This window comes from Chelonoidis abingdonii, chromosome 22 (assembly GCF_003597395.2).
Source record: "Chelonoidis abingdonii isolate Lonesome George chromosome 22, CheloAbing_2.0, whole genome shotgun sequence".
NCBI lineage: Eukaryota > Metazoa > Chordata > Testudines > Testudinidae > Chelonoidis > Chelonoidis abingdonii.
In genome coordinates this window covers 14,046,019-14,072,641 of record NC_133790.1, presented here as the reverse complement: position 1 = coordinate 14,072,641, position 26,623 = coordinate 14,046,019, and the positions used below count along the sequence as shown (strand labels likewise).

Below are 26,623 nucleotides of genomic sequence, written 5' to 3'. Positions count from 1 at the left end.
TCCCAGACCTCCTTGTAGTCTAAACAAAAGAACTCTAGGACTCCCTGTAGCTGTTTCCATTGCTTCACACTGACTCAACAGGTATTCTAGGCTTCAGAGTGATATTTGTGGGTGGTTGTGTTGTGCTGGGGGAGTTGTGTGGATTTGTGCAGGTGATGAAGGAGGCATCTGTGCTGTGGTGAGGGTGTGTGTATGTTTGGGGTAATTGTGTTTGCTGGTTCTTTTGTTGTGAAAATGGTGGTGTTGATTTTTATCAGAGGGGTTGTGCTGGGAGATTTGTGCATTGGCAGTTGGGCACATTGATGTGGCAGTTGGGCCAAGTGATCTCCCATCCGTGCAGTCTCCCTCATCCGACCAATGAAATGGTTGCATGCAAATTAGCAGTAGAGTAAGGCTGGTGATTGGTTGAGCTACCTCTGATATTACAGTGGTCCGGAACTCTTGGCCTGGCACAGATACAGGCCTTACTGTAGCTGCAGATTGCACGGATGTAATTCGTAAAGTCAAAATAGCTGGAAATGTAATATTTGGAAGGTTACAGACCACAGAACCCAACATGATTCAACCTGGCAATATTCTGAACCACCACCTCACCCATGCTTGTAGCTGCTTCCATCACTTCACACTCATGGTACAGACGTTTTAGGATCCAAAGTGACACACAGACTGACATCCCTGGAATCTTATTTCAATTCCGACTTACTGAGTGGGGATGCTCCTGTGAATTTAGAGTTTACAGCTGCTGGATTGACATCCCTGGAGAGTCAAGGTCAGAGTTCAAGACCGAAGGGACCTCCACATCATCCAGTCTGAACTCCTGTATGTCAGAGGCCACTAATATCATCCAGACACCTCCAAGCCCAACAATCAGAATTAAACCAAAGTATTACAAACCTCAGTAACTTAAAGTATGATGTGCCACCGACAAAGAAGAGGCGGGGCCGCCCCTGCAATGGCAGATGATGTACCTGTTTATCCAGAGTAGATTCAACATGGACAAAGACAAGATTGTCCAAGATGTACAAGATTTCCAATAGCTCCCTATGAGCTGGAGGGAGCAGCTCTCGGAATGAAAGTGCCTAATGCCCAATCAATCCTTCACCTCTTTGCCAATGCACCAGTGACTCAGCTACTTATACTGACTTTTCTACACCATGATCTCTTGGACCTGATCCTTGGTGTATTCTCTCTGGTGATCCCTGTAGGCTTTGCCATGCTCTAAAGTTATCTGAAATGGAATTGTTTGTTGGGTTAAGGATACAGCTGAGGAAAAACATGTTCATTTGGGGTTAAATTTTTTTGCACTGTTGCTATTTTATTCAGACATTGCTGGATAAATGTTTTGGAAAGTCCATTTCCACAGTAGGGAAAGCACTTAAAGCACATGTCTAGCATAAAGCATATGGTTGCACCCTCTTAACCCCCGTGAGACTTCTGCATATGCTTAAGTGCTGCTCTGAATCAGGGCCAAAGTGAGGAATCTTTGAGACCAGCTTTAAGCCTAGTGAGGTAGAAATCCCATTTGTGATACCTTGGGAAGTGTCAGCACTTAAGAGGGCTTGGTCATTTTATTTTGTGCATGGCCTCCCAGAAACGCAGCAGCGGCAAAAGTCAAATGACGACCTCAAATGGGCTTTGTAATTGAAATCTGCTACACAAAGCTTAGCTAGAACAGAAGAGCCCATGCTGAATGACAAGCTGCTGCTTTGCATCCCATAAACACAATGCTGGTGCTGCGGGAGGGCAACTGTTTGCAGAAAAGCCTGCACCACCAGTTAAAAGCATTTTATTCTCATTGCATGCTGACACCGTGAGCTATAGCAGTAGCCAAAGAGCAGGGGGTCGTTACTGGTCGCCTGTGATTTTCTTAATTCCACCTCCTCAGCCTGCAGTAGGGATGTCTGATTCAGCTGGCTGGAAGAAATGCCGGCCTGCAATCCTGAAGGTAAATATTTTAATAGGATACAACTACCTCATGGTAGGTCAGTTTCTTAGGCACATCAACCTTGAACCTGTCCCTTTAACTACCACTCTCTTTGCTGATTTGTCGTCTGGCTATGTAGCCCTCTCATGTGGTAACACTTCCTCCATTTGTAAGATTCATTATTTAACCTATTAAAGGTTCTGGGAATTCTATAGCACCAAGAAAGCATTAGGGGGCTGAGGCTGCATTTTAATCTGTTTGCAAATGACTTTAAAAAATAAAGTCCAGGATCCAAGGTCACTGTGAGACGACGACCATTTATCAGCGCCCACTCCAGGCCTGTTCTCTCAACAGACGTGCGTGGTCTGGCGGTTTAACAAATTGAAACGAACGGTTATTTCGGAGAAGCGGTAAATCAAATGCCACTGACATTCTTTAGTAAGCAAGTGCTTCTGCACAATTGTATTGCGTGGCCATATTTATGGGTAACAACACTGCCTCTGTCCTCACCTTTTTAAGGATTTACTCCGGGAACCCAGCACAACATAATCCTTTCTCACAACTTGCTGCTCTTCATGCCTCCCTTGTGATGGACTGGCCTCAGGGCAGCCAGCCTGATGCTTAGTCTTTACTGACCTCTAGTGGCAGTAACTGCTAATTAATCCATCTAAAACGCCTCATTCTGTCATGCAGGACAAAATTGCTGCTGTGAGCAACTCTCCTGCTCACCAGCTCCTCTTGGATACCAAACACGTCCAGTGGCAGAAGGTAGCTGGAGATGGATTGGACGGCAGATTGAGATGGGGAGTGTCAGACCAGCTTTGGTTCAGTGCCATGGTCTGTTTCTGCCCAGCATGACCCATTGCATCCGCGGCTTATCCATGGAACAGCATCCTACCTTGCCCGCAGCACCACACTTTGCTGAGCTGTTCCTGCACACATTTATGTAACTGATCTTGGCCAGCCTGTAACATGGCATTTGCTTTTCTTTAGACCCACAAAATAATCTGCTGACAACACAGCCACTTTGCTCATCTCCTTGCTCCCCACTTTCAATTTTCATACAAAGATGTGCCCTCTGATTATAAGAAGGATCCTGATTTACTATTGTAGCAACTTATGCTAATCGTTGTTAAGGCCTTTGGCTTCGCAATCAGTCAAAACACTTAACTGGAAACGGCTGAGAGAGGAAAGTAAAATCTCACCCATCGATGCTTCTATAACCTTTAGACAAGCATCTTCCCGGTTAGTCAACAGCACTATGAGGAGTGGAACTGGAGAGACAGGACCAGGTTTCAAGGGGGACCTAGGCTGGTCAGGGACCTACATTCAGAAATGTACGGCTGGGGCCCGCTCTCAGCTGTGTTAATAAAGCTGTTTCGTTCCCCTCATTTGCCTCATCGCTGATTGCTAAGGAAATGTGCAGTAACGCAAAGAAGCAGGACTTGGCTGTAACCCCTGCCAACAAGGCCAGCACTTTGAAACTAGGCAGGGATACACTGAAAGATGGTTCAAATCGCCTACTCTGCCACAGGATCTCTGAGATCTCCTCTGGGTTCTCCTTGTGCCACCTGCAACCGATTGGTACAACACAGAAAGAAACCACTAAATAGTGGTTGGGGGAGGACAGGTTTGATGGCATGTTTATTTGCCAAAAACTAACCATGATCTCATCTCCAGAGTATAAATACACTCCACCAAAAAGTAATCATACTGCAATTCCCACAGCTGGGCTGGAATGTGACTGATCGGTTCGAGAGCTGCACAGTAGGACCTACAGTGCATAACACAGCACAGCCATCCTTTAGCAATATCTTGCCAACGTATGGTGGGTTAGTCCCCCCTCCCTCCAAGCATCAGAATGTTCCCTGCAAATAATCATCATATATTTCTCTGTCCCATACTGCAAGAATGGAAACATGTTAAGAGTAAACCCAGACACTTTCCCCCATGGTACGTCTTCTCGGTTTTTTTCTTTCTCATTCTCCACAACAATTAACACGGATTACTTCCAAAAGCATGGGTTTGCCACGGTTTTGTACACAGGCAAGTAGATTAGGAGCTAAAGAGGCCGGCACGGGACAAACTCAAGGGAGAACAATTGTTTGCAGTACTAAATCTTATACATGAAACATTAAGGGCAAAATTTTCTCAAAGGGCAGCGCTGCACTCTCTGGCCCCCATATCAAACAGGGAAGCACACAATTGGCCCCATGTACCCATGGCTTTCTATACAGAATCAGGGCCAATGCAGGTAGCAAGTGTTTTGTCCTCTTCAGGACACACCAGTCGTCTGGGCTCTTAGGACCAAAGCCCTCGACCCATGCATGACATTTGCAGCAATGGAACTCAGCAGTGCAGACCCAGACTGAGGGAGCTCTGTGGCCCAAGTGTTCAATTCAGCCCTCTACCACGTGGCACAAATCACAAGGTACATGTTGAACAGGAAGCCACTAAAATAATTTGGTGAAAAATGGTGGCATTTTTGCAGTTCCACGTACTTGCATTTTTGCTGTTGAAGAAGTGTTTCCAGCATGAGACATCAGGCCTCCAGAGCACGTCTCCAATTCAGCAAAGCATGTGGCCAGTCCCTTGGCACATACTTAGGGTTAAGCACATACATAAGGGCTTTGAGGAACCAGAACTGAAGTGTCCTCAAACGTTGTCTGATTTAGCTTTGTGCTGTTCAACAGGAGGTGCTGCTTTTGATAATTTCAGTCACTGTCTAGGTTTACTGGATCTAGTAGTAGTAATATTTATTTGCTAGCCTACACATTCGCCTGCAGTGGCACGTGCTACCCATTGGTTGCGTAGCAAATACCCCTAAGCATGAAATCTGCTGAGCATAAATGGTTAACTCTTCCCTCCCCGTATAATATAGGGACTGGCTCACTGGGGCCTGTCATAAATAGATAGCTAAGGGTTAATGTTTCTTTCACCTGTAAAGGGTTAACAAAGAGAACCAAACACCTGACCAGAGGACCAATCAGGAAACCAGATTTTTCAAAGCTCAGGGGAGAGAATTTTTTGGGTTTTTTGTCTTTGTCTGGCTCTCAGCTATGAGAGGGGATTTTTTCTTTCTATCTTCAAGCTTCTAATCTTCAGTTTCAAAGTTGTAAGTACAAAGGTAGAAACATAGGCTGTTAGGTTGTGTGTTTTTTTTTTGTTTTACAGGTGGTGTAGTTGCTGGGATGTTTAAATTGGATCTCGTTTTGAATAAGGCTGTTTATTCATATTTTTCTTTTAAGTAGTAGCCCTGTGTATTTCAGCTTAATCAGAGATCGTTGTTCATGTGTTTTTCTTTCTTTTTAAAACGTTATTGAGTTTTCCTCTGGGTAGGCTAAGGGAATTGAAGGGGAGGGGATTCTCTTGTGTTAGATCTACGGAGGGTAAGCGTCTACAGCACCAGGCATTGGTGGGAGGGGAAAGAGATAGAATCATTTCTGTTCTCTTGTATTGGGTTTGTCGTCTTTGTAGCAAGAGAGAGACATGCTTCTTGGTATTGTGATGTAAAGAGATTGCATCAGTAACTCTCAGGTTAGCCCAGAGAGGAAAGTCTGGGTGGGAGAGAGAGGGGGAAGGGAAGTGGGTTATTTCCCTTTGTGGTAAGACTCAGGGCTTCTGAGTCTTGGGGTTCCCCAGGGAAGGGTTTGGGGAGACTGGAGGGAGCCAAAACCCTGGAATTTTTGGCTGGTGGCAGCGAAATCAAATCTGAGCTGGTAATTAAGCTTAGAGGGGTTCATGCTAGCTTCTCAGGTTATGAACGCTAAGGTTCAAATCGGAGTAGGAAAGCTACGACAGGGCCAGTGCAGCATGGGGATGGTGCCAAGTGCTGTGGTGTCACTTTGCTGCGATAACACCATCATCCTTCTTCCTAAACTTTCAGGGCTTGGCTACACATACAGCACTGCTGTTGCGTTCTCCCACCACCAGTGTTGTTAATCCACCTCCCTGAGAGACAGCAGCTCTGTCAATGGGAGAAGCTCTCCTGTCGACAGAGCGCTGTCTACACCAGGGATATTTCACACCCCTGAGCAACGTAGTCAGACCAATGTAAGTTTGTAGGGGAGACCTGGCATTAAAAGCCAGAGCTGATTTTGCTTTTGTTACGTGACAGCTGGAAACAAGCGGCTCCTAGCAGCCTGTTGCTTGATTTGGGCAACAGGAGGGGTGATCACTCAATCGCTTACTAGCTTGGAGACTGATACTCATTCCTCTCAATTGCAGTGCAGAATGCTTGTGGAAGGTGTTGGATCAGCAGACGAGACCCGTTCAGCATGGATAGTGACACTGTGGGTTTTTCCCCATGGCCCCAACCAACCACATGCCTCAGGGTGATGGGAAGGAGCAGCCCTAAGCAGGAGAGGGCAGACACTACAGTGTATGTCACTTCAATCTCTGGCCTCAGCAGACACTAGGGGGCACGGATCAGTGTTCATCTCACACTCCCCAGGCTGGGGAAGCTAATGATCCAACCAGTGGACCAAATTCAGTGATGAATATCCTGGCCATGTGCCACCTGAGGCATGTTGCACATACGCTAACCAGCAGTAGAGGTTGCCAACGAACATGTCAATTACTGCTAATGTTGGCGGAGATTTTTAACCATGTGACTAACAGTCTACTGTGAAGTGGGCTTTCACAGAAGGCAGCGAACACCCAGCCGTCCCACTTAAAGATTCGGGACTGATCCACACTTTCCCCGTCAATCTCAGGGGATCTGGGACCTCCTTCAGCACTTGACAGAGTTTGCATGTTTCACTGCTGCAAGGTTTGCCCCGCCGAGGAACGCTGCAGAAAAGCAAGTTTGGGTTTTGGTTTTTTAAACAGACCCAAGGCTCCCTTTCTGAATTACAAACAAACTGGATACCTGCCTTATTATTAACCGCAGTGAATCTTCAAGTCCATCAGATTCCAGTTCATGAATATGGATAACAGTGTTGGAAAAAGGGGACCCATATTCCCTATTTGTCTGGTTTAGGTTGTAAATTACTTCGGGCAGGAACCTCGCCTTCACGTACATTTTGTGACATAGTGGCAAAAACACGGAGATGGTAGTGCTGAAAAAGTCGTAAGCCATTGGCAGCTGATGAATTATAATCCAGCTTTCTCCTGGTCTTATTTATAGAGCACTTAGAACACGCAGCTATGCTTGGGCACTGTAGCTGACTGCTTATTTACAAATCCTGATTTCTGAATGTCAAGTATGTACAATCACTAGTCATAGAATCATAGGACTGGAAGGGACCTTGAGAGGTCATCTAGTCCAATCCCCTGTGCTCATGGCAGGACTATATATTATCAAAAGGTGTGTAACCTATGCATCTAGTCACTGGGAGTGGTACCACTACATTCGTCGCCAGCTAACTTGTCTCTGGATGGACCATCCTGGGTCCAGCACCAACGTCTCCATTTTGGAACATGGCCACATCTGCTTTTTCCAGTCGGGAAACTGTTGTTAATCAGAATAGTAAAACCCCACCCCCCTGACCCTCTTATCAATGCACCAAATCCTTCTGCAGGCCCTCAGTTTTGAAGGTGATCAGGGCATGGATTTAATTCCCCCTACCTTCCTCGCCAGTGTATCTAGCAAACAATTCAAGCAGCACCATGGTTCCAGCTGCTATTTGCACATTTCTATCTGTGGTTTTTAATTAAACGTGATAAATATCTTAAAACCAACCAACAAAAAACCCAACCAAGCAGTTTCAAACCCCCCCCCCCCCACTTCCCCTGGTCACTTGGTTTTTAATTAGCAAGATAGAAAAAGCTCATCCAACTGTGGTGAACTGCTCCCTCCCTTATCTGGAGCCTGGGAGGCTTTGATATTTATTGCCTTTAAATGAATGGGAGTTTAGGAAAATAAAGCAAAGGCAGTAAGCACATTGACACACAAACACAACTCCCGGAGCAGGGCAGGAGAGGAGAGTTTGATTGAAGCTGTTTTCATAAACGTGCCTTTTGTGCTAGAACAGCCTCCCCCCACCCGATAAAAATCAAATAATAGCAGGAGTGATTTATGCCCCTCTCTTCCCGTACTTCAATCTCGCCTCCAGTTAATACGAAGTATGATTAAAACATCTATAATCTTTAGTCTGCAGGGACCTGTGGAAGGGTAGCAGCAGCAGGTGTGCAGCCTGATAAGGGTTGTTCTGATGGCAGCCAAAACTTAATATGTATAATATCTGATTTCCTGATGGCTCCCCTGTGGGGAAAAGGGGGGGAGTTTAAAGGTAAAAGCTCTGTGAAGGGTAAGAGGAAATCTTCTCAAGGACAAGCTGGGCTGTAGGTGGGGAAAGGACCTTTTGGTTACCAAAGTACTCAGTTTAAGAAAGTAGCTCTAGGCAAAGAAGGCACTTAAACCCAGGCTTAACGTGTCAAATTTAGAAAGCAGATCCTAGCTTTGCGGCAGGGACTGTGTTTTCGTTCAGTCTGTACAGCACCTAAGACAATGGAGTCATGACTGGGCTCCTCGGCACTACCATACTACCACCACCACCACCACCACGTAATATTTTTAAGTCACATTGAAGCTATTTAAGCATGTGCTCAACATTACCCACGTATGCATTTCCTGAATCAGGCTTGAATACAAGGGGCAATGTTCAACTGCACAGTGTTTTCAGCTTAGCGCAGTCAGGCCACAGTCAGCAGGTGGCTCCTCTTACAAAGTCACGTCACCTGTCAGAGCAACAGTGCCGCCAATAAAGGACCCAAAACTCTCCATCAGTGCAAATACAGAGGCAGCGTTTTCCAGTACTGGGCCCATTTTCTACAATAACTGAAGGTCCTACTTCCGGAATCTTATTTGTTCTAATTCCACGCCACTGTGACTACCAGAGAGGAACCATAAAACCTTCTCCAAGTTCATTTGGTGTTGGTGACCCCCGGCTCTGTCTCAAGAATAGCAGTAGGCTGAATTGTGAACCACAACCCACTCATTACATCTACATCCCTTCAAAAAATAAATCAAATTCTGTTTGAACTGCAAAAATTTGTCAAAATTGGCCCACTCCCAAGAAGTTTTGGTTTCAACTAATTGGCATTTTCCAACAAAAGTTTTGTCAACAAATTCCCAGTCAGCTCCACTATTGCATTGTTGGTTTAAAGAAGTGCTTTGACTTGAGTTAAAATTGTCTGGATCCTTATTCTCAATCCTCTTCCACAATGGAGGCTGTAGCTACTTATTCAACTGTCCACCTCAAGCTGGAATGAGCGGTGGGCATCTGAATCTTCCATTCCCTTTTGTGCTCCCTGGTTTGATCCTGGCTGACAGAAGCTGAGCAGCTACCAGACAGTTCAGAATTCACACTGCCTGTAGCACCACTGGCTTTTTCTCATTAATACAGGCTACAAAGAGCGGGCATGCAGAGCCAGCACAGTGCTAGACAATCTCTCCCAGCTCATTATTCTTTGGTTTATTTATAAATGCAAGTGCTTGTTCAGAAGTCCAGGGCCCAAGAGTTCCCTACACACAGCACTGGTGATTGCAGCAGAGTGCTGATGTGATTAATATAGATGGGAAACTGCTACTGCACTCAAAGGAGAAAAAAGAAAAATCTGACTTCACCTGGGTTGAAATTCCCTCCCCCCCCATGCAGAGGGGTCAGCACGTGGCCCATGTGCTGATTAAATCCCACATAACCCCTTCCAAGATTTCAGCAGTGCCCCTACACCAGGAGGAATATTCCCCTAGCCCGAAGGCATCTACTTGAGGATTCCAGTCACACATTTCCCTGCGCACCCCTCCTCCCATACAATCCTCCGAATACTGATGGTGTCAATCTGATTGGTAAGAAAAACTCTGCTTCTCTTCCCCATCTCATGAAATACTGGGTGTTCCTTTGCTAGTAGGAATAGATATCATCATTCTGACAGCCCAGCCTGTGGTCACACTAAGGCCTTGTCTACACAAAACAGTTGTAGCAATATAACCTGTGTGTATTACATATCATAGCGTCTAAGACAGAGGTGGGGAAACTATGGCCCGCAGGACTGTCCTGCCTGGTCCTTGAGCTCCTGGCTGGGGAGGCTAGCCCCTCCCCTGATGTCCCTCCCCCTGCGCAGCCTCACCTTGCCACACCTGCGCTCTGGCCCCACCGCTCCTGCTGGGCAGCATGGCTGACTTGGGCCGGGCTGTGAGCTCCAGCCAGGCTGTGTGGCATGGTAAGGGGTGGGGAGCCGGGTTGGATAAGGGGTCACGGGGCAGTTGGACGGAGTGGAGGTTCGGGTGGGGGGCAGGAAGCTCAGGGGATGGGGAGCAGTGGGGGTTGGATAGGCGTGGGAGTCCTGTCAGGGGGTGGGAGTGTGGATAGGCGTTGGGGCAGTCAGGAGACAGGGAGCAGGGAGGTTGGATGCAGATGGGGTCCTGCGGGGCGGTGGTCCTGGGACAAGGAGCCGGGGGGTTGAATGGATTGGGAGTTCTGAGGGGGGCAGTCGGGGGCAGGAAGTGGAAAGGGACCAGGTTGTTTGGGGGGGCACAGGCTTCCCTACCCCCCCCCCCCCCCCCTCCATAGTTTTGCAATCTAGATGTGGCCACTGGGCCAAAAAGTTTGTCCACCCCTGGCCTAAGAGCACTAGTCATGGACCAGGCCCCATTATGCAAACACACAACCCCTCTCTACTACAGACAGTTTTATGGCCAGAACAGTACTTATCAGAGTGGTACAGCTCATTCCTGCACAGGAAAGGGAATGCGTTATATTGGTTTGAGGCACCTTTAAATCCACACTTGGGATTATATCAACATAACCCCGCCTCCCCTATGTGTCAACCATGCCTAAATGTTCTGCACATAGAACACCTCCAGGTTTCTAATCTTACACAGAATGAAGAGAAGCGAACCATTTGGGGATGAGGATACAATGTTTTCCTTGCACTCTCCAGGTTTGAAGTGACAGAAGTTGTATTACAAACGCTTACAAATGATGGCTACATTTTCATGCATTCTCAAACCCAATGCTTGTGCATCTGGCAACTCCTCTTCTTCTAGTCGTCATTTGAAACTAGGAACCCTCTCTAATCCATCACAAGATCTAACAGGAGAAGCCCAGAATTAGCACTGCAGTGAAATTCAAATGACTGCACCACGTTTCATATCTTCATGTGCACACCAGGCAAGGCAAAGTCCGGGTGAAGGCTGCTGGGGGCGAGAGACAGGGTCAGGCTCCGCAGCAAGGTCTCACTGTAACAGTGGTTGGAAACACTGAGGAAGGGTAGCAAAGATTGCACATTTCAGGCAAACATATCGAGGAGACGTCAGGTTAAAAATCCGACACAAGTTTATTCAAAAACATCTTAGGTCCTTACGTGGCTCCCTTGATGGTTGTGTCTGGGCACTCACAATCTTTAAAGTACTGATCCTCATAACACCCATGGGAGGTAGTGCAGTGCTATCACCCCACTTTACAGATAAGGAACAGAGGCACAGTTGGGGGCTTGAACCCAGTACTCCTAAATCACTGGCTAATGTCACAAGCACTACATCACCCTTCCACTGATCTCAGAAGACAGGGAGCAGAGGGCAAGGAGACTGGCTGAGACCACACTCCTGCCTTTGCACATGAGAAGCCAATAATGAAGGCAGGAGCTTCCTAAGGAAGTCAGGTGCCCACCTCCTACTGAAATTCAACTGGAGTTCAGCACCTAATTCCCTAAAGATCCCTTGAATATCCCAGCCAAATCCTCCCATAGCCACCGACAGAATTATCTATTCAATTCCTTGTATGTGGCCCGTGGTAACTTACTACTTGTTCCACACTTAGCTTGGAGAAAACGTAAAGTGGGTCAGTTAGAGGACACTATCATAGGATGTATTCTGTCCCAACTTACGCAGGACCCTGCAGAGATCTCCACCTCTGTCCTTCCACCCCTTGCCAAAATTAGGTCTCTCCCACCTTTTACCTGCTTCTTGCAGGAGATGGAGAAACATTTTCTGTTCAAATTGTTGCAAGACAGAGCTAAAAACTAACTGAACAAGAGCAACTTGTTAAGACCATTGGATCCCATTGATTTCAAAGAGACTACTCACATGCTTAACTTAAGCATGCGTGTAGCTGGATCTCCAGCTGCACACTCAACATCTTTCAAGATTCAAGCACAAGTCAACAGCAAAGGAAATTTCTGTATCACTCCTGGAAATCCAAGTCTGGGGCTTTGCCAAACTATTCACCTAGCTTAATCAAACAGTGGAAAGACACTATAACTCCTGACTGGCATTCAGGCTTCCACTGGCTACATTTCTCTTCCTCCAAGTTGTAAGTGGAACTATGTTTAACCAACTCTCAGCACTCGGGAAATAATACCCAGGATCAGCATGGCCTCCCACTGAAGTCTGACCGAAAATTTAGCCACAGTAATCCCCAAGAGTATGCTCATGTTCAAAGCAGGACAGATTTAGCCTGTGGTGATGTTCTGCTAAGGTAACTTTGTACCAAGTGACTGAAGTGTATGCAAGAATTTGGTCCCATTGCCACCATAGTAGATGGAGTTAGTTGGTGTCATCTGTGAACAGCTGCTTTTGGAAATCGAATCCGTTTTTCCAGCCTCTGCATGCAGGAGCCAAAACCCAGTACCTGTAAAAGTTTATAATACTTCTCCGATTAAACTAGTTTCTTACTAGCTGAAGTTTGTCAAATATATGTAGACGATAATGGCTGTAGCGTATTCACCTGACACCAATTTACAAGCCATATATTGAGATCTCCTGCAGCATGACCAAGTCCTCCACCACAAGAGTGGGGCCATCTCTGGAGTGAAACCTGGGCAGGACCCAGGTCTAACTCACTCAGAAGGCTCCCACTCCCCTCACCTCCACACATTCAGATGCCAATGTGCGGAGTGCACTGCCAGAGTAGATCAGGTCCCCCCAGCCCCGTATCCAATCAACAACAATAACCCACACCAGACACTTCATAGGAAGGTGCAAGAACCCAGCAGTGAACAATTATGGAATAACTGCCCATAGAGAAAAAGATGCTTTCTGACCCCAGGCAGGAGGTGAAGATAAAATGCAAAAGGGAGGCCAGTGAGAAACAAGGAATCTGTTAGGAAGAGGAGCAGCCGCCCATTTGTGGAGGCGGATGAAGATCACAGGAACATCTCAATTAGTCCAACCATCAACTTGGATTTCACAGCCAAACCTCAACGGAAATACTCATGAATCAGCTGGGGGTGTCTTCCACAGTCAGAGTCAGTCATACAGAAATGTGTATTACAGAAAGGCAGCATCATTCCAGCGCAAAATGCTCCGCAAAGAGATCGTCCTTCTTGCCAAACAAGCCTCTCACTTGTTCAAACTCCAGGGGCACGCTGGTGGCTTTTTTCTTTAGCTCTCTATCAAAAAGCTATTTAAACAAAGGCAAATGCAATTTGGGTTTCATTAGAACTCTGTAGCAAAAGGTGATTTTTTTTGGCAATACAAATTCCAGTCACGCAAGGCCAGACATTTATCCCCACACCCAGAGCAGGAAAGGGGAAAGCCAGGGATTCTCGAAGCTTTTTGATTATGTGACAACAGGGGAAAAAGGAAACTGTTTTTAAAGGAAGCAGCACAGAAACAGACAGAAGTTTAAGGGAGCTGCACCCTTTATCCCATCACACAAGGAATAAGGTGAAGGCAGCACTAAGAAATGCATGGAAGGCAAAATTCACCCCTAGTGCAAAGGCCCAGGCACTTAAGCCCTAGCAAGGGGCCGGGGCTCAAAGCTCTGCTGCCTCACAGCGGCTGCAGCAGCACACTCCAATAGGAGACAGTGGCAGGGGGAAATATTTTGACAGCTGAGATTTCTCTGGGACAGACTAGAGTTGGCAAATGAGTATTAAACTAGTAACAACTTGGCTGGTGTAATCAGGACCTGCTGCTGTCACAGCCTCCCACTCCTACGCCCCTCCCACCTGGCAGGCAGAGCAGAGCTTAGTGCCTCGCCGAGCCTGGCTACCAACTCCATCTGGACAGCAGGTGCTGCAGCTGAGCAGCCCCCGGCTAGCCCCTGCAGGATGTGATCTCACCCAAGCCCCCATCCATTGTTCGTGTTCAAACACACACCCAGCGAACAACCCTACCTCGTAGGCAGATAGCTCCAGGAGCTCCGATACGTCATCCTCTAGTTCAGACAGCGACTGGTTCACAACGGCAGCTGCCTGGGCCACATCAGGGTGATAGTGGCTCTGAAGGGTCTGAAGCACCAAGGAGAACTAGGTACGTTCTATAATCAGGAGAGGGCAAGACGAGTCCATCGGGCTTCCCCACCCCCACTGCTGGCATCTGAACCTCTGCTGATCAGTTACAGCACTAGTTTAGTCTGACTAAGGCCCACATCCTCAAAAGTATTTAGGTGCCTAATTCCCATGGGAGTTAGGCACCCAAATACCATGGCGGATTGGGGCCTTATAGCCTGAGCAACAGTGATAGGTTTGCTGCTCTTCCCACCTTCAGCATCGATGCGCAGCATCTAGAAATCCAGCCTCCTGCCACCTGTCATGCAGTCAGCAGCCCCTTAACCCAGGGAGACCCTGCGTTGGGACACTGGTTAGCATAGGCAGGGACTGACTGTCCATCACGACCAAGGTCAGGCTCCCGCAAACAGTTTCCTGCAGGCTTCCTCCCTTATGCAAAAGCGCCACAGAATTGAAACCAAAAATGATAACCTTGCTGTAGAGTTTTAGAGCCACCACACAGAATTTAATACATTCTGCCTGGCTAGAGAATCCCACGGGAGGATTCAAAGAAGGGGATAACCTGCTACAGATATTCAGTTCCACAGAGCCCAACTGGATTCGTCCCAATTAAACTCCACAAGGGTTTTTAGTGGGATCATTTTTACCTCAGCCCTAATGTCTTGCTTATTCAGTGCAGGATATTTGCTGTTCTCAGTACCATCCTCTGCAGCTAACTGCATGCGTCCAGTTGTGTGACCAGACCACTTAGGGGTCATTTCCTCCACAGAACTACAGCCCAGCTCTTGTGCATGTGAAATAATTTGCATTACAATTGGAACTGAGGGGCAAGAGGCAAGTAGGACACTGTCCAGGAAGTCAGCTCATTTCCAACCATGTTCCTTTAAGTGACATCTCCTATTGTAAAGTAATGCAGTGAAAAGGGGGTGGTGGGGGGGAGGTTTGATGGTGGGAAGTAAGCAAAGAAGGGGGGCAAGAAGGGGCTCTGTGTTCTGCACCAGTCAGGTTATTGGAGGACTTGCCTGTAGCTCCCACAGCGAGCTCTCCAAAGCCCTGCTTTCGGATGGCTCTTCCTCGTCCATAATATATGGATCTTCAGACAGATCTGACAGAGAAAGAGACACATTAACAGGAACATCTATAATGCACAACTAATAGCTTCCCTGAATGGGGATACACACACCACCAGGGACACATGGCAGAAACAGAGAGCAATGGGCACAGCTAGACTGGGATAAGAAGCCATATCTGACACGCCTGAGGTTGAAGAATAAGCCTGCACTGATGTGACCTGGCAGACCTCAGGGCTGCTTGCACTCCAAACCATGGCTAACTCTGCTGAATTGTAACAAGTGCAGGAGGTGACTCTGAGAACTGGAGGCAGATGCCAGAATGGTTTGATGCTAAGACAGAAGTCTCACACAGCCCCAACTTGTCACTCATGTTCAAAACCATCATCAACCAGTTCACGGAAAAGGCAATAAAGACACTGGAGGCTGTTAAGCCAACCTGGTGGGAGAAATGCTGGGAACTAAGGAAACACTGAGCATATTTATTCATATCCAAAATAAATTTTCATTCTTTATATTGAGCATAATAAAGTCTGCCCCAGGCCATCCAAGAAATAGATTAAAATGACTCAAAACACCTACAGACTCGAACATTTTCAAGTGACTAGTGATTTTCTGTGGCCAATTTGAAACTTGATGTCCAGAAAGTGCCAAGCAGCCACCCTCTGAAAATCAGTCCCTTTGAAGCATCTCAACATGGGCATCAAAAAGCACCAGTTGGGCATCCACATATCCATCCACACAGATGTCCTCTGAAAACATTTATTTAGCACGACACCTAGAGAATGGCAGGTTTAGCAGCTAGATCTTAGCACAAGGAATCTACTTGCCATGCCTTGCTCCAGAACTCTTTGGTTTCTAGATTTAATGGTTCTTTTTAAATACACATTTTAGCACCATGGTGCCATTGGGTGTGTAGATGTATCAGTCCCTGAGCCCACTCAAGCTGGGAGCTGTCGCAGCAGGGCCACACGCCTGCATCTAGTCATTAGCCCTGCAGACGTTCTCAAATAGGGCTGCCTGCCTCTAAGGCAGAGAAACAGATAGGGAGTCCTAGCATCAGAGAAGGACCTAGCAGCAGCTCTGTGCCTCTGCTGGGTGGGAATGACTGAAAGGAAGACACTGGCAAGGGGCAACAGCTGGCTGGAGAGGACTGGGGAGCTTTGATAGATAGGCCATGAGGACTGTGAAATCCTGGAGATAGACAAGGGACACAGACTACTCTGAATCTTTGTTAATAAAACCCCAGGAAGAGACCCGGAGACAGGATTTCACCTTCCCCAGCTGGTGGATTGGCCCCTTTGTGAACGCTTGGTAGAGCACTGCAAGCCCCCTCTCCGTTCTCCTATTACCTTCAGATCCGCCGGGCTTGTGCACAAGAACCTTGCAAGCTGGGTGCCTGCGGAAAAGATTGCAGATGAAGGGAATGACCATGAGCAAAGCCTGGGGCGGAGCAGTGAGGGCCAACCTAGAGAGGCGCTTTATGAACGCTGCCACCAGGTATGCTGGCAAGTGCCTATTGGAAACAAGAGAGACCAGGTGTCAAAGCCTTAGCTAGTGTCTAGCAGGCGATTCTGCAGCACAGGGCTCCGAGAAATCTGATCCAGACACAATACAGGCAGTCGCCGACAGCACATCTTCATGCTGATGTGACCTTCTTGGACTCTCCAGTGTAAAGATGCTACAAGCAAAAACTTTAACCTTTTCTTTTAGCTTCTTTTAATTGGAGCCTGGCACCCAAGTCCCAGTGAAAGTCAATGAGTCGTGCACCACGTTGCCATCCACTGCTGTTTGTGCTCCATGCCTAGAATCTCAAATTTCCCTGATGTCCGACAAAACTCTTGTGTGTCATCTCCCCCTTCCCCCAATCTTTTGATCTGCATCTGTGGCATCTCTTTATGGACATTTCCAGCAGAGACTGACTCGTAGCTTTGTATGTGGTAATTTGTACAGGCATTTGATAATTTGTGAGTGCTTGACTTTGTAACCTCAAATAATGTTTTCAATGAAGTTTGTGTGTGTGTGTGTAATTGGTACGCAGGCCATGGTGATACATTTATGAAATATCTTTAGGGCTAAGGTGAGTGTTCCAATTGTCAGTGAAGACCAAACCCGTCTGCATGCCTGATAAGCATATATGACAGTTTTCCTTATTTTTACTAACCAATTCCATTTTACCTCACCCATCAGCCAATCTAGGCACTTCCTCTGGGACAGGAGAGCTAGGATTAAGGATAATGAGTTACAGCTACTCAGTCTTGTGGCCTAATACACAGAGAAATTCATACTGATTTTCTAGTGGTAAATCACAAACTATGTTACTCTTGGTGTATGTCATCGGTGCAGAAGAGTGATAAACATATAGCCTCAAATTAGCAAGTTGTTTATCTAGCTTCTTCCTTCCATGCACTCAACTGGCAGTGTTAAGACAGGCTGTTCAACCCCTTTGTATGAAAGGCCAGCAGCTTCTCAATGGCTTAACCGCCTGCAAAACCTTGCAAGTGCTCTGCATGTTACTCTTGAATTGCACACTTGCTACTAAAGCCATCGAGAGAATGCTATTTGCTCACCACTTCCAGCTACTGATTCAAACAGCAGCCAGCTGACCTGAAGAGCAGCATAAGCACGTAAGGGATTGCAGATAACATTCAGATACACAACCGCACTTTTACCCTTTTCATCTATTCAGGCATATGACAAATCTTAAAAAATTCTGCAAGTGCAAAATGAGGGAACAAGACTAAGTCACATTCTCAAGCCCAGTTTCCTACATGAGGCTAACAAGAATCAGATCCTACAGACACAGCAAAATACGTTTAGTCAGCGAGCACAGGGGACTGTTCAAGGGCAGTCTCTGGTTGGACAGAAACACAGGGGGAAATAACTAGGCAAATATTATCAAAAAGGTACTTACGATGAAGACAAAAATAAATCAGCTAAATGGAAAAACCGGGCTCGGTACTTCACGTGGTATATGGAGGGGTCTAAGAGGCTGTACAGCTTTTTGTAAAAGTCGGGGTATTCCCTGTTAGAAAAAGCAAACAGAGATGTGCAAATTCTTGATTTGTAAGTGTCCTGGAGGCACGCTGTGGCATTCCTTATACCCTAAACTCCCTTTTCTAGGGCACCCTCATCTGGCCTCGTTCAACTGAGCTGCCAGATGGAGGTTCCTCTCCCCAGCCACCAAAAAAAATGGTGAGTTTTGTGCTTTTGCAGACAGCTTTGGCACCTGGAGTTCTCATTGGCTTGAGTGACCTCCACTGAAGTCAACAGCAAAGCTCCCACTGATACAGTGGCTTAGGATCACTGACAGAGGCAATGCAAGCTCCCACCCACGGCAAACATGACTTCACCTTTTCCTGGAGGGGCAATTAAGTCTTCATGCCCATTCACCCCTTGCCCAAACTGCTGACAAGACAACAGTGGGTTTTGCAACGGGGACCAGGAAGTGGACTGAGATGGCCAAAGTCACCAAGGCTCAGATGTAGAAAGAGAGAGAAGTCATGGAGCAAAGGACGCCTCAAAAAGCGAAGTCAACTCATTCGTGAAGCAGGGTGGGGGGGTGGGGAGAGGTTGGCAGAAGGGCTAGTGCCTATTCAGGGGTGATTTAGAACCATAGAGAAAGAGCAAATTCACCCCATCCTACAACACACACAAGCATCTCGCCTCCTTTTCTCCCCCTCTCGGGGATCAAGTCACAACTGGGAGCTTTCCAGCTCAAACCTGCTCAATGAGTACTGCTTCACTACCCGCTGTAAAATGTGTCCCAGATCTCTCTGATGCGAGCTACAACCAGCTCCAATGGTGTGACCCACGCCTTATGAAAACATATTGCAATAGTCACTAGTAACAGCCCTAAATCCTGCAGCATCCTTATGAAAACTGCAGTGCTTTGCACAAGTGGGGCTAGATTTTCAAGGGCTCTGCACTCACATGCTCGAGAGGGGTTCAGTTTCATTTAGGCATTTATAATAAGGCCCAGATTATCAAACAAGCTCAACCCCCAATGGGATGAACCCTACTGCAGAACCCTGCAGTACTTTGCTTTTTAATGAGGGAATTTTAGAGCACTGGGTAATCCATGTCAGTCCCTTTTATACATAAAGAAGGAATTGCAAAACTCTACTCAAACAAAACACTTGTCCCTTTAAACAAGATGATGTTCTTTTTACTTACAGGTTATGCTGATGAATCAGAACAAATAACCCATTTAAGGCTAGAAGACTGATTGCTCCACCTATAAAAGAGCAAAGTGGGATAGTAAGATCTAGCAAAGCTGACAGGTCATCACGGGTCTCTGCAGCAAACATTAATGGAAACGGACCCCGAAGGGACACAAAATTTAGAGCACTCGAAACTGCAGCAATTAACCTATGTGAAACCCCACAATGTAATGACTGGCTGTAAAATTCAAGGGATGTGAATTCTGCTAAAGGCTACTAGAGATTCACAAATCACTTTAAGAGCTTTTTGCTACTGAGTGATTTTGATCTAGTTAAAACGATACATGCACAAAGTGAGAGGAGCTGAAAGAGGCACAGTAACGCTGGCCTAATCCCCCCCCACGAGGGCACTATCTGGAGACAAAGATACTGCCTTGGAATTAACAGTTCCACAGGAAAGCGGTGCATCTTATATTTAAACACAGACAAGGTGGAAGCTTATAGCTTGTTTCACAACAGCACTAGTTGAAGAAATCTTTCTGGTACACGCCTCAATCTAAAGCTCTGAGCAGAATCTTCTTACGTACAAAGAACGGGAATAAAAAGTTATTTCTCAAACAGGTACTAGCAACCAATCTGGTTTATTTCTTTTTACCTCATCCTCCAGGACCCTGAAGTTTTATCTATTTTCCCTGCTTTCCTCAAGGTTGTTCCCCGCCCTTCCAGCCAAAAGCAACACATCTCTACTGACTCAGCCAGACGGATCCCTCTTTAAATAGGCCCCCCAAAAAGGCAGAGGGGCTGCAACTTTTTCAGCCCACCCGTACCACACTATAAAGACAGACACAATAACACCACAGCCCTTTGTCATTCCCCAAGATTCACAGAAGTCTATTTCTTTACCCACCTATGTCATAGGCGACTGTCAGGAAGTCAATCATAAGGGTGGGTTCATTCAGGTGAGGCAGGATAGAGTCATGCAAAATTACAAGAACCTTTTTGTAAAGGCCGGTGGGTAGCTGTGAAGGTGGAAACATCACATTAAACACTTGTTGCAGAGAAGAGAAACACCACCTAATTAAAGGCTAGAAGGGTTGACCCAGGAAGAAAACTGGAAAGGGCTAAACAGATATAGCATAGTTCAGAGACAAAGGTCCCGATCCCGTGCCTGCAGAGACCCTAAATGTAAAACATTTTGGGTTCATGAGTGGGTAGGTGGAGCTATGCGACAGAGATGGGGAATCAGCCTTAACACCAAGAGTGTTAAGTTGCGTGGACGATTTTAGAAAATTCCAGGGCCGCAATAGTAACAAGAGTTAGAGAAGGCTAGATTAGAGCAATAAAGGCCAGCTCACACTCACCTTGTGTTTAAGAAAGCCAAGCCACATCCTTTCAAAAGCCCGCTTATGTTCCTGAAGACAAAAATGCAAACACTGAGCTAAATATACTGATCAACACACTGAGTTCAACTCTGCCAATTATCAAATGAAGGGTTACCTTTAGCTTTGATACCTTCCATTCTTCCTGGTTAGCTGTTTAAGGAAAAAAAGCAAGACAAACAGTTAACCTGAAATGACCAAAAAAACGACACCTTTCCACTGGCCCTTTTCAAATAGCTACACCGTAATTATTACAGTGAGCCAAGCACACCCGAGTTCAGTTTTATTTCACACTGAATCTACATGGAGCTGTGGACATCTGAAGAGCTTTTCACTTCGGACAGCACTAATCAAATTGTTCTTATGCAGATTTAAACACAGAAGAGTTAAATAAGGTATGATTTTCTCATGTCATTGCAGTTTGATCAAAAATATACAAGGAACAAACTTCTTTAAACTTCTGAGCTAATGAGAATCTAGGCTTGCCCAGACCATCTTGGTTGAAGTGCGATGGATGGGAAGGAGGAATAAATGCCAATTAAAGTGACCATAACCAATCATGGACACTTCGCGCAATTAAGCAGGTTTGGATGTTTCAAAGCTTTATAAAGGTGCTCACACCATGGTTTGTCTTTCCTCAAGAGCATGTCTATTAGCAGGTGGAGATGATACCTCCATAAAAAGTGATCCAGGGCAGCAGAAGAGGGTAGATCCTCAAAAGCAGTTTTAGAAAAGGACTGCAGAATGTTTTCTTTTTTAAATACACTGTCACGAGCATGTACGATACTTTGTTTTAAAGTTCTGCATTGCAGAAGTTGGATTGTGTTACATTTGGTGTGATTCTAATCACATTAGCGAGTTCTAACAAGCAAACACTCTTAAGCATGCTTCCCCCCCTATTCATACGCCATCACATGAAGCTAATAGCAACACTACAAAAACCACTCACCTTGCTTCACCATGAAATTGACCACCTCACTCTCTTGGCTTGGCATGCTAATTGATGAAATGAGGGAAAATACATTCTGTTGGTAAACTGGAAGCGGAACCTGGGGAGGGAGGGAAAGCACATGCATAGTAAGAGTCACACAAAGGATCGGTGACTTGAACATTAGTCCATTTTACCCGCAATGATAGCATTTAACCAGAAAAACACACTTAAACAAAGCTCTGGATGTTAGATTCAGAGACAAATCAACATTAGAATCATTCTTACAAACTCTCCCAGTCTTAAATTTTCCTGGTTTGTCTAATATAAAACCTGAGTCTGAATTAACCCTTGTTTTACAAAACAAAAACTTGGCTGCTGCTGATAGAAAAAACAAACCGACCATGTTTGCCCACTAGAGAATAAAGCAAAAATCAAAACCTTCTAGCTGAGCCCTCCAGATTGCTCAGGTTTGGCTAAATCAGAACACGGTACCCAATCAAGGAGGTTTTGTGAAGGAATCCAGAAAAACATGCCTAGTTAAAATGGAGGACAGCATTCTGTAAACCTGGCATACAAATAAAATAGGAAAGAGCTCATGGCATGCAAAGGAGCACACATCTCTCTCTAGGACCACGAAGGGCATTCCAGGTATGGCTGGAGAATCCCAGACACTCACTTCGCCTACAAGCTGCAGCTTCCAAACTGAGGGGCACCCAAACCCACTTCAACAGTAATATTCAAAGCACCTCTTTTGTCTTCTGCATGAGTTGCCCAATATTTTCAGCGACAGCCTTCATCACAAAGTACCGAATGTCATCATACTCCAGGTATTCTTGGAAACGTGAAATCAGGAGCGAAGAGTCCTCTTCACAAGGCATTAAGTTCTCCACAACTAACTAGCAAGGGGTTTTGAAAAAAAGTAGCATGTCAAAATCTATTATACACAAACACTAACAGAGATATTTTTGTTAGCCATGAGCTACCTTAGACCTCTGTTATCTCAGAAAACATCAGAGTCAGTGCCTGGTCTTCTATGGTGTCCAAGGATGCCCAATGTCTAAGTTCTGTGCATGACACAGAATAGTTGACATCAACTACTTTTAAGTTTTGCCACTCACTTTTAAAAGCTCACGAGGGAAACTGAAACTCCCCTTCCATTCTGCTTTGACCAAAGGGTATTTCCCTTCCAACTCAACAAACTTCATGAGGGTAACAAGTGATAATTCCTTTAAAGGAGACAAAAGAAAGATTTAAAAATAAAACCCACAATAAATCTTAGAGATGCTCACTCTAGTCAGGATGAATATGATGATAGGACAACAACAGAAATCTCAGCTGTATATGACAGCACTGGAGGTGCTATTTGAGGGAGGAAAGCAAGAGTCTTTATGACAGCGGTGGGCAATCTGCGGCACAACAGGGTAATCTGATTGCAGGCCATGCAACATTTTGCTGACGCTGACCATCTGCAGGCACTGCCCCCAGCAGCTCCCAGTGGCTGCGGTTCGCCATTCCCAGCGAACGGACGTTGCAGGAAGTAGCAGGCAGCAGGCTCCTGGGGAGTCACCTATTGGAGCAAATATCTTCCTGTGTATTCACCTCAAAAGCATCCCATCTAAGTATTGTCCCTACCTATTTTGCAAATTCTGGAAGGGACACCCGGCACAAGGCAACATATTATTAAACTAACAAAACTTACCTTGACCTGAAAAGACTCATGGCCCATCAGCTCCACCAAGCAGTTGACACAACTGTTATAACGATGTCTCATCCATATTTTGTATTTGTCTTCTGCACTGTAGTTATCTGAAGGGCAAAATATAAAGAGAGAGGCTTCTGAATGCCCATGGGCATGACTGAAATGGAGCAAATCAGAGAAGTTAATGTGGTTTCTGACAGTCCTGCTTAGGGAGGGAATCAGTCTAAGGGTTACAGCTGGTAACAGGCATTACGAGGCGTGTTCCGGCCTTTGTTCAGGAAGTAACTCAATCAGTGAGCTTAGAAAAGTTACAAAACAATGAGAAAAGTGGCCACTTGACTTCAGGGGATTCTGAGGCGTTCCAGAGGCCAATTACAGCGCAATAATGCAACATCTCATCCACACTGACATCTGGATGACCAGGAGCGCTCCTGCTGCAGAGTCCAGGCGCTCTACGTGCCTTGCCAGTGTGGACACCTCAGGAGTCAGGGTGCCTAGGGCTGCTTTAATGCACTTTAACTCGCAAGTGTAGCCAAGCCCTATAGGACTTATTCTTTACTGATATCTGGTACTGATTTCACTATGGTGATTTAGAAACAGACCTTGTTAAGTCAGTGCAGGCCCCCCTATAATGAATGCAGTTAGGCGAGGGCTCATATCAGTGCGGTAGGACCATGTCCACACTGGGGAATTGCACTGGTTTAACGACTTTCATTTTTAAGGCTTGCTCTACATTTAACATAGCTATACCCGTATAATTGTCAAGTCAGGAGTCTGAAAAAACACATTTCTAACCAGCACAGTTCTGTCAACCAAACCTTTGTTGATGCAGCTAGTGCTGCTGGGGAGGTGATGTTTTCTGTGCCGTAAGCTGCATCTACACTACAGGGCTAAGCCGGCATAGGCTGTGTAGTGTAGGCATTCCCCAGTTAAACCGGTACAAGTTGTTTATGTAGATCAGGCTTTACCAGCCCCTCTCAACCTCAGGGATGTTGAGAGATTTAACCTGCTCTGATGAAAGTGTGAATTGTCAAGGCCGCTAAGGGATAATGCCAGGAACTGGGGTCACATAAGCACGTGGCCGGGGTTTACAAAGAGCCGCAGAGAGCAAGCAAGCAGCCACTCGCTTACCTGTGAGAGAGGTCTCTTCTTCTGGCAGCTGGCCTACGAACAGGTCCCCCCGCTCCAGCAGCGCCCCAAACAGCCGGCTGCAGGTTCTGATGGCACAAAGGATGACGTCCTCCTCGTCCACCTGGGGGAGAGAAGGTCACAGAGCTGGTCCGCAGGGAGACAGATGGGGACTCAATGGGGAGGCAAAGACAGCAGGAAACCTTCCTATCAGGGCTGACCAAGCTCGTCCACAGGAACCCACTGGCAAAGGCTCCCCCATGCCTCCATCATCATCCACATTGCCACCACCCAAACCCCCGCACTGCCAGCCCCACCAGCCCCTGCCCCCATTGCCACTGACTCCTAGTCCCACCCTCCCAACTACCCCTCACCCCCAGCCCACCCCAGTCAGTCCCCCACTCTCCCTTACTACAGACCCCGCCACCATTGCAACCACCCTCAGATACCCTCACTGTTCCTCCATTGCTACTGACGCCCTGCCCCAGCTCCCCCGGCACCAACCCCCAGACCCCTGCCATTCCCCCAGTCCCTTGCCCCCAACCCAACCAAACCCCGCCCCCGCCCCATTCCGCCCCCATCGCTACCTAAACCCCGTCCCTGCGTCAGCTCCCCCCTCAGCGCTACCGACCCCGTCCCCTGCCCACAGCTCCCGCCAGCGCTACCGAACTCCCGTCCCTGCTCCCAGCGCTACCGACCCCCGTCCCTGCCCCAGCTCCTCCCGCCAGCGCTACCCGACCCCCGTCCCCTGCCCCAGCTCCCCCTCCCAGCGCTACCGACCCCGTCCCCTGCCCCAGCTCCCCTCCAGCGCTACCGACCCCCGTCCCTGCCCCAGCTCCCCCTCCCAGCGCTACCGACCCCCGTCCCTGCCCCAGCTCCCCGCCAGCGCTACCGACCCCGTCCCCTACCCCAGTTCCCCTCCAGCGCTACCGACCCCCGTCCCCTGCCCCAGCTCCCCTCCCAGCGCTACCGACCCCGTCCCTGCCCAGCTCCCCCCCAGCGCTACCGACCCCGTCCCCTGCCCCAGCTCCCCCGCGCTACCGACCCCCGTCCCCTGCCCAGCTCCCCCCCAGCGCTACCGACCCCGTTCCCCTGCCCCAGCTCCCCCTCCCAGCGCCACCGACCCCTGTCCCAGCCCCCACCCCAGCGCTACCAACCCCGTCCCCTGCCCCACTCCCCGCCAGCCTACCGACCCCCGTCCCTGCCCCAGCTCCCCCCCCCAGCGCTACCGACCCCGTCCCTGCCCCAGCTCCCCCTCCCAGCCACCGACCCAGCTCCCCCACCCCACCGGTACGAAACCCGGCGCCCCGGACCCTCCGTTACGGACCCCCAGCGCCCCTCCCCGCGGCCCCCACTCGCCTGCAGCAGCTCCAGGATCTCGAAGACGCGGTTGGCGCTGCCCCGGCTCCGCAGCACCGACTCCAGGCTGGAGGCCAGCGCGGCGGCCACGCTCTGCCCGGGCTGCGCCATGTCGGGGCCGCCCCACGTGTGCGGACGCAGCAGCCGAGCCACCCCTGGCGGCAGCGAGAAGAGGCGCAGCCCGGCGGACCCGAGTCCCCGCCCGGAGCTAAGGCGGGGCGCGCCCAGCGCGGAACGGCAGCAGCCCCCACCCCCGTGCTCCTCGCACACCCCGAGCCAGAGGGCAGCAGCCCCCACCCCCGTGCTCCTCGCACACCCCGAGCCAGAGGGCAGCAGCCCCCACCCCCGTGCTCCTCTCACACCCCGAGCCACACGGCAGCAGCCCCCACCCCCGTCCTCCTCGCACACCCCGAGCCAGAGGGCAGCAGCCCCCCTCCCCCGTGCTCCTCTCACACCCCGAGCCAGAGGGCAGCAGCCCCCACCCCCGTGCTCCTCGCACACCCCGAGCCACACGGCAGCAGCCCCCACCCCCGTCCTCCTCGCACACCCCGAGCCACATGGCAGCAGCAGCCCCCACCCCCGTGCACCCTGCATACCCCGAGCCAGAGGGCAGCAACCCCCACCCCCGTCCTCCTCGCACACTCGAGTCACACGGCAGCCGCCCCAACCCCCGTGCACCCCGCACACCCCGAGTCAGAGGGCAGCAGCCCCCCCTTGCACCCTGAGCCACATGGGTGCAACCCCCACGCCGTGCACCCTGCACACCCGGAACCAGGGCCAGGTGGTAGCAGCT

The 26,623-nt window shown here is 48.2% G+C and overlaps 1 protein-coding gene across 1 annotated transcript; it reads right to left on the bottom strand.

The window, feature by feature from the left end:
* Positions 1-11,187: 11,187 nt before the first annotated feature.
* NOC4L (nucleolar complex associated 4 homolog) lies at positions 11,188-25,980 on the bottom strand. Its single transcript, XM_032805983.2, has 15 exons — positions 25,831-25,980; positions 24,475-24,595; positions 23,344-23,450; positions 22,763-22,870; positions 22,391-22,540; positions 21,663-21,762; positions 20,832-20,866; positions 20,696-20,746; positions 20,242-20,353; positions 19,348-19,408; positions 18,086-18,196; positions 16,524-16,687; positions 15,124-15,206; positions 13,988-14,101; positions 11,188-13,269 (listed from the first exon to the last, which is right to left on the bottom strand). Exons 1-15 carry the CDS (start codon positions 25,939-25,941, stop codon positions 13,153-13,155), a joined length of 1,545 nt encoding a protein of 514 aa, XP_032661874.1. The 5' UTR covers positions 25,942-25,980; the 3' UTR covers positions 11,188-13,152.
* Positions 25,981-26,623: the final 643 nt, after the last annotated feature.

Coding starts and splice junctions, on each gene's coding strand:
- NOC4L (XM_032805983.2), bottom strand. CDS start 25,941: ATGGCGCAGCCCGGGCAGAGCGTGGCCGCCGCGCTGGCCTCCAGCCTG. Junction 19,409..20,241: donor GACAGTCGCCTATGACATAG/GTGGGTAAAGAA, acceptor GCTCTTTTATAG/GTGGAGCAATCAGTCTTCTA. Junction 15,207..16,523: donor CAAGCCCGGCGGATCTGAAG/GTAATAGGAGAA, acceptor TTTCTCTGTCAG/ATCTGTCTGAAGATCCATAT.